The sequence below is a fragment of the Pholis gunnellus genome (assembly GCF_910591455.1).
Source record: "Pholis gunnellus genome assembly, chromosome: 10".
Taxonomy (NCBI): domain Eukaryota; kingdom Metazoa; phylum Chordata; class Actinopteri; order Perciformes; family Pholidae; genus Pholis; species Pholis gunnellus.
The window spans coordinates 26,158,762-26,169,980 of NC_136537.1; the positions used below are offsets into that span (position 1 = coordinate 26,158,762).

The following is an 11,219-nucleotide window of genomic DNA, read 5'->3' on the forward strand; positions in this document are numbered from 1 at the left end:
ACCTGCTAACTAACCAGCTAAACTCTCAGTTATCTTGCTAACTAACATGCTAACAAGTCAACCAATCTTCTCACCAACTAGCTAACCTAATCACTGGCTAACCAACTACCTACCCAGCTCAACCCTTAGCTAACTAGCATGCTAATATGGTAGCTAACATGCTAAACTACCTGACAGCATTGTGACACATGGGGAGCTTCATTTACTCACCTTTATCACCTTTACAACATTCAGTGTTGACCTTACGTTACTTTCCAACAAGGCTAACAAGCTAACGTCCTGTTAGCATAGTTAGCACAATGTTCCTGTTTTAGAGAGTTTCTCAGTAACAGATCACAAATTAAAGTGAGTCTGCTGGAGTTCAGAGAAGGTAAGTGTTGGTGATTCAAAGCTTTTAGGGCCCGCCTCCAGCTGAAGTATTGACCTAGCTCACTGATTGGTCAGCTTAACCGGTCAGCCAATGGGTGAGCTAGGATCTGACCAATAGAAGAGCAGGAGGCTGATTCTCATCGTTCAACTAGTTCTCCTTCATAACTGGGCCCACTCTATTGTTTCTTAATGTTTTATTGCATATTACATTTGTGTTTATTATTTTGTAATGCATTTATAATTATTATATTATCTCTTTATTATTTTATTTTAATTATTATATTTCTTATGCATGTGTTTCTTTCTATTTAATGTATTTGTTATTATGATTAAAAGTAAATATTCTGATCTTTGACTAAACTAACTGAGTTAATATAACCTCAGTGTAGAAACACTAAATAAAGTCTTTTAGTAAGTATTTTGTATTTACTCAATCACTTTGTTCTTTCTGTTAAACACTAAACTTTTCATTCTTAATGGTTTAAAATGTGCATCACAAGTTCCCAAAGTACCAAACAAACATGAAACATGAAAGCAGTGAATCCTCATGTTACACGAGCCGGATGAAAGAAGAATATGTGACACTGAACGCTGTATATGCATGCTAGGATTGATACCATTGTATGTAATAGTTCAGCGATTTATTCGAATATATTTCCTCTTTCTTGTAAGATTACACATACTCTGGTATTCACAGATGAACTCTGTAACTGGACCAGACTTGAACAGGTGTGACTGATTGGAGTCAGCTCTTCCTTGAATAGGGGCCATACGTCTCACATGTTCTGACCATCTCCATATATTGACTTATGTCTGACATCCCTGACGCCCTGAAGTTTGAACGGTCTAACTTACTCGTATGGGCGTACATCCGACACTCATGTATGTTCCACCCACCACGTCTGTGTGACGGGAGGTATGAAGGTTTCACGGTCCCATCTGTGACGACCACAACTCAACCAGGACACTGTCTGTCAGACCAAACTACCCAGCAGCCCTTGCAGCAGCACGCTGAATCGCCATGTGTTTATTTATGAGCTCTTTTCTTCGGACGGAGGCCGTGATGGAGGAGACGAGTCCAGGACAGAGATTTGTACCTGTCTCACACCTGTGTGTGTGTGTGTTTGTGTGTGAGAGTGGGAGTTTGTGTGTGTGTGTGTGAGAGTGGGAGTTTGTGTGTGTGTGTGTGTGTGAGAGTGGGAGTTTGTGTGTGTGTGTGTGTGTGTGAGAGTGGGAGTTTGTGTGTGTGTGTGTGTGTGTGAGAGTGTTTTCCTGCAGACGGACAGAGTTCAGCAGCCCAGTGTACAGAGCAGCTGTACAGCATCTGACCTCTGACCCGATTACAGGTGTGCGTGTGTGTGTTTGTGTGTGTGTCACACCACCTGCTACCTGCCCTGCATTTGGCACACACACACACACCCACACACACACACTCACACATGGTATTATGTGTAGTGTCTGGTGCTCCCCTTCATCTCTTCCTCCTCCTTTACTTCGCCTGTTTTGTTTGTTTGTGTGTGTGTGTGTGTGTGTGTGTGTGTGTGAAGCCTCAGGCCTGATTCCGTTCCACTTCACTTGTGTTGTTGGAGCAGGTGGCGAAACACACACACACACACACACACACACACACACACACACACACACACACACACACACACACACACACTGATCTGTGTATTGAGTCGTCTCAGTTGCTCCGACACAATCACAGCCCTGAGGGGGCGACCGAGATAGACAGAGACAGAGAGAGAGAGAGAGGGAGAGAGACAGAGAGACAGAGAGACAGAGAGACAGAGAGACAGAGAGAGAGAGAGACGGGTTCCTTCACGGTTCTCTACAGAACGGTTGAAATAAGACGTACCTGTGTGACACACCTGGCCGGTTAGTTTTAACACAAACACACACAGAGAGGACTACAGTGTGCTGAGTGATGCTGCTGTTCAGGAATGTGTGTGTGTGTGTATGGGTGTGTGTGTATGTGTGTGTGTGTGTGTGGACAGTACAAAGGCCTCTTTGTGAGCAGGTATCTTCACCTGTTCATGTTTGAACCTGTGAACACACACTGACCAGGTAAGATACTCTTCTTTCACTTCTTTGAATACTATCAAACTACAAGTGCTGCTTATTCAGTTATTCATGTATTTGTTTGTTTGTTTGAGTTAAATATTAGATTATAACAGACAAGATAAAAGCGGTACGGTGGCCATAGAGGGGAAAAAAGCATGTTTAATGAGCTCCAGATATAATTCATTCAATTCAAGTAAACGTTTTAGTAAGTTTGTGCTCACGAGATAATAATGGATAAATATATGTTATATTATTATTACATAAGCGTATATACATCAGTACTACTCTAACTTTTCCATGTTCCAGTTTGAATTTCCTCAAAAAATGTAGCATATAAGATGTGATTTTTTCACAAACACAAATATAAAGTTATGTTTAGTTGTTCTGAGAACTAACTGTGCTGCTGTTTGAAACGTTAACGTCCTACAAGAGTTCACAATCAGTTTAAATAATTACCTGAAAACATGTTTAATGTCTGTCCTTATCTTCACTTATTTTAAGTCTAGCGGTTAAAGAATGTCTTTTAAACAAGTCTACCAGCACGCTCACTATGCTAATGTTCAGTCTTAGCTTAGTATGCTAACACTAGCAAATTGACGCTAAACACAAAGTAGTTTATACATGTTGTGGAAGTCCCAGATATCACGGAAAACTAAACGCCGTCATGTCTGGTTCATAACATAGTCCGGAGGAGCTCCGTGGATTTCATCGAGCTCACTGTGTCTAGCGAGCCACACGTCGGCTGTTTACTACAGCTGTATGAACACACAATAAACTGACTTGGCTGTGATTTAACGGCAATAAACCGACAAAAAGGGACTCCGAAATAACTACGTTATAACACACCTTTAGCCTTATGGCCTGTGAATCCCTTATGCTAATCACTAGCATTCACTTAGCTAGTGCTACTGTGAATCGCTAGCATACGAACAGCTAGCACTAATGCTAATGGTACGTACACATATCTCAGCCTTGCATGTAAACTTTTATCAGAGTTTATACTTTTGTTTTTGTCTCAATAATAGCACAACAATAGCAATTAGCATAAGCTAATTAGAAGGGTGACAGCTATGATGAACGGTCCGTTAAAAACAGTGAAGTCCGGCTAGATGTTAAAGTATGCAGCGGTATGAAAGTATGCATGTAGCATGAAAGCATGGTGGAGTTAGCTAGCTACTAGCAGCTAGTAGCTAGCTAGTAGCTAGCCAATGGTGACGGTAAAAACAGACCATGTTGTTTCATGTTCCTTTTTGATTTAAAGTGACAGAACGGTTCATGTTATGAAGAGAAAATGCATTTTATTTAAAAAGGTATTTTTCTTGTTTTATATATTTTAAATGTATCCACATTCATTCACTGCATAATAAAATAAATATCTAATACAGACAGTCCCAGAACGTGAGCCTAAACATATAACTGTACATGATCGTTCATACGCTGTTTGCTGCGTGATCAATAATGTATTAATAACGTATGATCCATCAATAGATCCAGTGGATGAAGTGACCTTCGTCACATTATTCATTCAGTGCACTTAGTAGCACCATTAGCCTCCATCTGTGAATATTAAAGTCTTTACCTTTATATTCATACTTCTTACCTACTCGTCTGCATTTATTTTAGTTTATTGTGTTTATTTTAAACTGAATATTCTCTGAGAGTATAAAGTCATACAATTGTGAGACGGTTCTTTCACAATAAAAACATTTATCTCAATTTGTTTGTGTATATTTGTGACTTTAATCTCATAAATTCAAAGTTTTTCTTCTGAAAGTGTTTTATTTTTCATACCTAAAACACGCCGTATTTCATCCATGTTCTCTCCGAGTGTGAAGGATGGAAATGTGAACGGTACCACTCTACACCTCCCACTGTTCCCACAGTGTTCCCACTGTCAGCTGTTTGTAGCCCCGCCCACCTCCCAGTGAAAGCACATTTAACATTTTTCAAGCAAACATGTTTTATTGAAATAAAAATCTGCTTTTTGAGCTTTAAAAACAAACATAAACAAACACTGTACATGTATTTGAGCAGCTGTGAGACGTCGATGTGGCGCTTTTTAAAAAGTCTGAGGTGTTAACAGGAACGTTAGCAGGTCGCTAACAGCTAACAGGAAGTCTGCTCCCACGACCAAATAAGGAAAACACAGTCTGCTTCACAAACACGATGGCGATGACAGTGAACACATGGCAGGTGTGTGTGTGTGTGTGTGTGTGTGTGTGTGTGTGTGTGAGCGAGAGAGAGAGAGTCTTTGGTACAGGTGAGTCTTTAGTAAGCACAGACACACACACCCACACACACACACACACACACGATAAACATGAAAAAGCAGTTAAAACACACCTGTGTGTGTACAGTCTGAACACACCTGTGTGTGATTGTCTCCACAGTTTGTTTTCTTCACAGTGCATGTTTTCAATCCTTCCTCCTCTTTTATTTTGTACATTAAATAGAATAGAGCAAGGCACTCTGGGTAAAAACAAGGCGAAAAGTGGCCGCCTGGAAAATGACCCGTCATTAAATGTGTGCAAACCATTGACTTTTTAAACTCCGGCTGATTAGGAACAAAAAAATGAATAAAGTGGTATTTCAGCCGAGGTTAAGGAAACGGTTGTATTTAGTGTGTCCTTCCTCCCTCCTTCCCTCCTCCTCTCCTATTCCCTTTTCTCCCTTCCTCCTTCACTTCTCGGCTCCTTCACTGAGCTGAAGATGAACTCACACTGTGAGCTGCTCAGTCAAGTCCAAAGAAAAAAACAGTGAAAATGAAAAACAAAACAAAATAAACCTGTCACTCTTCTTTGTCACACTTCAAACAAGCTGATCTGAGCGTAAAGAAAGCTGTATAATAATAACATTAATAAAACTCATGTGCTCCTTCATTGAACCCACAGTGACATGTAGAAGCTGAGGATAGACCCATATGGAATTATCAACATGTTACACCTTCATATACCCAGAATATTAAACCTTTGTTGTTTTTACTCGCTTTGAAAGAATTAAACACTGTAATGAACATTTTAACAACAAAAATCAACACAAAAACAAAACACAATACATAAAAACAACCCTTTAGATATATTTTCTGGATCCTCAGAGTTCATTTTCACCAAAAGATAAATATTGGTAAGCCCATATTTGGTCTATCCTTTGATGGCGTGAGAAAACAAATGAACAGAAATGGAAAAACACAACTAAAACAATGAAAACAGTGCAGCTTTTGGCCAAAATAAGTCCCAGCGTGACTACCACACCTGATTGGTCCAATAGATGTTCCTGTTGTTGTACATTGGCGTGTTTGCGTAGTCTCCTACCTGTTTGCTGCTGTATTTGGGCGGGTTGGCCTTGTAGCTGTAATCCGAATATTGGTCGGAGCCCGTGGAGTTGTTGTCGCCCGTCCCCACAAAGGTGTTGGTGGCGGGCAGGTCCTGAACGGCCTGGTGCTTCTTGGAGGCGGAGGGCGACTGCGGCTGCAGCTGGATGGACGGTAACGGCGAGTTGGAGCGGTAGTGGCGCCCCAGATCGGGGCTCCCTGGCGGGTAGTTGAGGGGCAGGTGGATTCTGGGGCTGTCGGTGACGTCCTCGTTGATGAGGTTGAACTTGAGGCCCTTCTGAAGGCCGGCCTCCACGTCCTCCTCCAGCGGCTTTGCCGGTTTGGGCGCCTTCCCCTTTTTGCTCTTTTTCCCCTTGCCGTTTTTGGGACCTTGCTTCGGGGCGTACAGGTCCTTGCTCTCCTTCTTGCCGGCCTGGTAGCCGCTCTTGGTGTCCTTCTGCAGTCGGTGCCTAATAACTACCACGGCCACGATGACGAGGATCACGCCGGCGATCCCCGCCAGGCTGCCGTACAGGATGTTGCTGCGCTGGGCGAGGGCGTAGTTGGGGTCTCCGGCGATGTCCCGGTCCAGAGGGGTGTAGAGGCTGTGCCCGACCAGCGCCTCGATGAGGGACACGTTGGACTTGGTGTCATTGACGAAGACGTGGACCAGCGCCGTGGTGTAGCGCGGAGGTTTGCCCTTATCGCTGACCCTCACCACCAGGCGGTGCAGCCCGTTGTGCTTGCCAGTGAACTCCTGCACCAGCGTGATCTCCCCGCTGTTCGGCGAGATGTGGAACAAGTCGTACGGGTTTCCTCCCGTGATGGTGTAGACCAGCTCGGCGTTGAGTCCGGAGTCGATGTCCTCGGCCTCCACCACCTCCACGCTAGTGTCCGGCGGGGTGACGGGCGACATGTACGTGTAGGAGGAGTTTGCCGGTTTGGTGACGTAGGGGGCGTTGTCGTTCTCGTCCAGGACGTTGATGGTCACGCCCACGTAGGAGAACCGAGGCGGGTCGCCGGCGTCCACGGCCTTCAGGCGGAAGGTGTAGGTACTCTCCTTCTCGCGGTCAAAGGAGATGCTGGACAGGATTGTCCCCGTGCCGTTCTGGATCATGAACTTCCCGTTGTCCGGTTCCACGATTAGCCTCACCCGGGCGTTCTCGCCCTTGTCGGCGTCGGTGACCGTCACAACCCCGACGGGGTTGAGTGGCACCATGTTCTCGATGACGGAGAAGCTGTAGCCGCTCAGCATGAACTTGGGGTCATTGTCGTTGCGGTCTAAGACGTTGACCACCACGGTGGCGGTGCCGGTTTTGCTTGGTACGCCTTTGTCCGCCGCCGCCACGCGGAACTCGTAGCGCTCCGTCTCCTCCCGATCCAGCAGGTTCTTCACGCGGATCATTCCGGTGTCAGCCCCAATTTCAAAGAGCCTCGTGGCCGCCGACTCGACGATGCTGTAGGCCAGCTCCGCGTTGGTGCCGCTGTCCGCGTCCGTCGCCATGACGTCCAGCACCTTGTCGCCCGGCTGGTTGCCCTCAGCAAAGTCCACTTCGAGCACCGTGGGGGAAAAGACCGGTGTGTTGTCGTTCATGTCCGTCACCTGCACTTTCAGGGAGTTGGAGCTGGACAGCGCCGGGTTCCCAGAATCCACCGCCACTATTTCAATCCTGTATTCCTTGGCGCGCTCGTAATCCAGCGGGGTCGTCGTCTGCAGGAAGTACTTCCTCTTCCGGTCGTTGGCCGACTCGCTGGCGGGTCGCAGCTGAAACGGAACGTCGCCGGCGACCACGCACGTCACCACCGCGTTCTCCCCCTCGTCGCGGTCCGATACCTGGACCAGCGCCACGGGCGTGCCGATGGGCATGTCCTCGGAGATGTTGGCCACGCCGTCCTGGTGCGTCACCAGGCCGATGCCGCGGATCTCGATGTTGGGCGCGTTGTCGTTCTGGTCCCGGACGTTGATGGTCACCAGGACCTTGGAGCTCTTGGAGTTGGGCCCGCGGTCCTTGGCGACCGCGAAGAACTTGAGGAAGTTCTCGTCCTCGCGGTCCACCAGGCCCTTGACGTAGATGATGCCCGTGGAGCGGTCGATGCGCAGGAGCCTCTGGACGGCCTCCGACGCCTGATGGAGGCTGTAGTCGATCTCCCCGTTGGTGCCGGTGTCCGCGTCGCTTGCTCGGACCTGCAAAACCACAAGAGAAGACTTTTTACAACCCCAAAAAAGGTTGTGCAATAATCTCATTATACCCTCAGTTACTCTTTAGATTCTTTGACTTACAAAGATCATTACTAATGCAACACTACAAAGCTCTTTTCCTGATGGGGGGGTATCTGTGTGAAACATAATAGACGATCAAAGCCGAGCACAACAACATCTAACGGATCATTGGCATCTAATGGGGCAGATGAGTGAATGTAATGTGCCCCGGCTCCTCGGGGCCCATTAGGAGAACCTTTGGACACGGGTCCGAAAACCCAGAAGTGAATGGAGGCAATTAAGAAGGTACGATTGGTCAGCAGAACATCCCTTTATCGCGTCCTAACTGCGTTCATTCATGCTACTGTTGTAGAAATGTAGGTCGCAGTGTAGTTTTTCACTGAACTAGTTGTTGAACAGCTGATTTAAATGCTGGTTCGGTGTTTTTTAATACAGGTTTCAACCTGGGACTCACAGCAAGGTATGGAGGTTTTTTACTTTCAGGACATTATTCCTTTTCTAAAGCAGAACTGGGCCAAACGTGGTCTCAGCAAAAAATAAGCTCCTGGAAATGTAGGTACTTTAAAAAATATACATATTGCTTTCTTACAAAAAACAGAAAAATAAATATGCCAGTGGAGAATATTTAAACAATATATATATATATATATATATATATATATATATATAACTTGTGTTTGAGCCAAGGACACTTTCACATTCTAGCTGAGAACGTTTTAAAGGAATAGTTTGATGTTTCGAGACTCTTAATACACTTATTATAGATTGATGCCACTCTCATGTCTGTAGGATAAATAGCCTGTTAGCATAGCTTAGCACAAAGACTGGAAACGGAGGGAAACAGCTAGCCTGGCTCTGAGAATTAAACATACCCCATATAATATGTGCTGGAAGGCCAATTTCATCAAGCTAGCTGTTTCCCACCGTTTCCAGTCTTTATGCTAAGCTAAGCTAACTAGCTGTAGCGCCATATATTACTGTACAGACTTGAGAGTGGTATTGATCTTCTCACAAAACTCTCAGCAAGTAATCAAATGAGCTCATTTCCCCAAAATGTTAAAATATTTTCTGTAGACACCAAACATCTTAATGTTGAGTTAAAATGTGGGGGAATAAATTGCATTTGATGGGATGTTTCAGCCATTAAATAATAATATTAATCTTTATTTATAGTTCATGTCATACAGACTATGTAGTTGTACATTTAAAAACAAATAAAAACACAAAACCTCCTTGTACAAATAAAATAAATAAAAGTAGGAGGAAGATTATTTTGTAATTTTAACAGTTGAATAAAAAGCTGAAAACATTTTACATTGAACAATAAAGCTTTAATGAAGAGCCTTCTACAGAAAACATGGTCAACGTGTGAACTTTAAAGGGTCAAAGATGACATCATGAATATCCTTTGTTTCCTTCAGGACCACAAACCGTGACGGACCGACAGGAAGTCACCGATCCACGTCAGGAGAGTTTAAGGTTCGAGAAAAGAACCAAAGTTAAATTATTATTCACTCCCATTGATTTCCTGTCTCTCTCTCTCTCTCTGTCTGTCTCTCTCTCTCTCTCTCTGTCTCTCTCTCTCTCTGTCTCTCTCTCTCTCTGTCTGTCTCTCTCTCTCTCTCTCTGTCTCTCTCTCTGTCTCTCTCTCTCTCTCTCTCTCTGTCTCTCTCTCTGTCTCTCTCTCTCTCTGTCTGTCTCTCTCTCTCTCTCTCTGTCTCTCTCTCTCTCTGTCTCTCTCTCTCTCTCTCTGTCTCTCTCTCTCTCTGTCTGTCTCTCTCTCTCTCTCTCTGTCTCTCTCTCTCTCTGTCTGTCTGTCTCTCTCTCTCTCTCTCTCTCTCTGTCTGTCTGTCTCTCTCTCTCTCTCTCTGTCTGTCTGTCTCTCTCTCTCTCTGTCTGTCTCTCTCTCTCTCTGTCTCTCTCTCTCTCTGTCTGTCTGTCTCTCTCTCTCTCTCTCTGTCTGTCTGTCTCTCTCTCTCTCTCTCTGTTAATTATTGACATCTTCTGAGAATATTGTGTATTGAACAGCTGGCTGCTCTCCAAGGCCGCTCAGCAAATATAAAACACCGTTTATTTATCTTCTGGTTAACAATTAACCAGCCGGACTCTCTCCCATCAAACAACGTCTGTTCTCCACCAGTTTGCGTCATTGTTACCCTGAAATACGCTATAATTATAATTTGAATTGATTAATCAGCTGGGTGTCAAAGAAATATCTAATCTCTTTTATCGTCTTTCTTTTTATTTTATTGGAGAGAAGATAACTGTGTCAATATTCTTAATTATAGGTCTAGATTTAATGAGATTATTCCTCTGAAAAGGGGAAATAAACCGGAGGAACAATGTCGTGTTAATAATAAGTTAAAGAGCTCTGATGATTATTTAGTCGATTAAAGGACCTGAAAGGTGTTTTTCAGTTTCACTACTGGAGTGGAGTAGGCGGAGCTTAGTGTGTGGTGTGTGTGTGTGTGTGTGTGTGTGTGTGTGTGTGTGTGTGTGTGGGGTGGGGTGGGGTGGGGGGGGGTGCATGAGCAATGTTTGAATTGAAAATGCGATGACGGTTGTTTGACAATCAAATCTGATCAAATATTAGTATCAGATGAGTGATACACTTTTAATTTATAAAAATATAGCTTGATGTTTCTTAATAGTAATTAACTCAAGGTCCTCTTACTCGTTAATTTAAGGGGCTTTCAAGCTTTTTTGAGTGTTGCTCACTTCTTCATGATGACATCAAGCAACATTGTAATCTCAGTAAAAGATGGAGTTTATTAAATACTCATATGACTAAAGTGAGCTGAAGTTAAACGCTCCAGAAAGAAGATAGTAAGTGGACCTTGAGTTCAGATTTCAGCCTCATAAATTGTTCATGAACATTTTAAATATTAACTGATGTCCATTGAGACTATGACTGAAATAAATACATGGAGAGAATGCGGGTTAGATGGATAATAATCTCATGACTGACTCAGATTAAGTCATGCACGACTGGAGGGTTAAGGTTGTGTGTTTGAGTCCGGGCTCAAAGGTGAAGTTGAATCAGTGGTTAATATGTGACTAACCTACAATCTGATCACACGGATAACTGAGCAGCAGATTATGTGCAGAACAGAAAAAGGTCTGAGAACTGTAAGAACTCTTTGAGACACATTTATGTGGAATATTTGCCCAGGATTCTGGGAAATGTTGCTCAACTGGATCCCGATGTGAACTTCAATCTAGAAAAACACAGCTGTCCCACAGGTGGAGCTT

The 11,219-nt window shown here is 44.1% G+C and overlaps 1 protein-coding gene across 1 annotated transcript in view; it reads right to left on the reverse strand.

Moving 5' to 3' along the window:
* Window positions 1-4,388: 4,388 nt before the first annotated feature.
* The window catches only part of LOC306702216 (protocadherin-1-like), a 20,596-nt gene continuing 13,765 nt past the window's right edge, over window positions 4,389-11,219 (reverse strand). Inside the window, 1 exon segment of the mRNA XM_079167774.1 lies at window positions 4,389-7,931. Coding sequence (XP_079023900.1) covers window positions 5,679-7,931 — 2,253 coding nt within the window. The 3' untranslated portion in view covers window positions 4,389-5,678.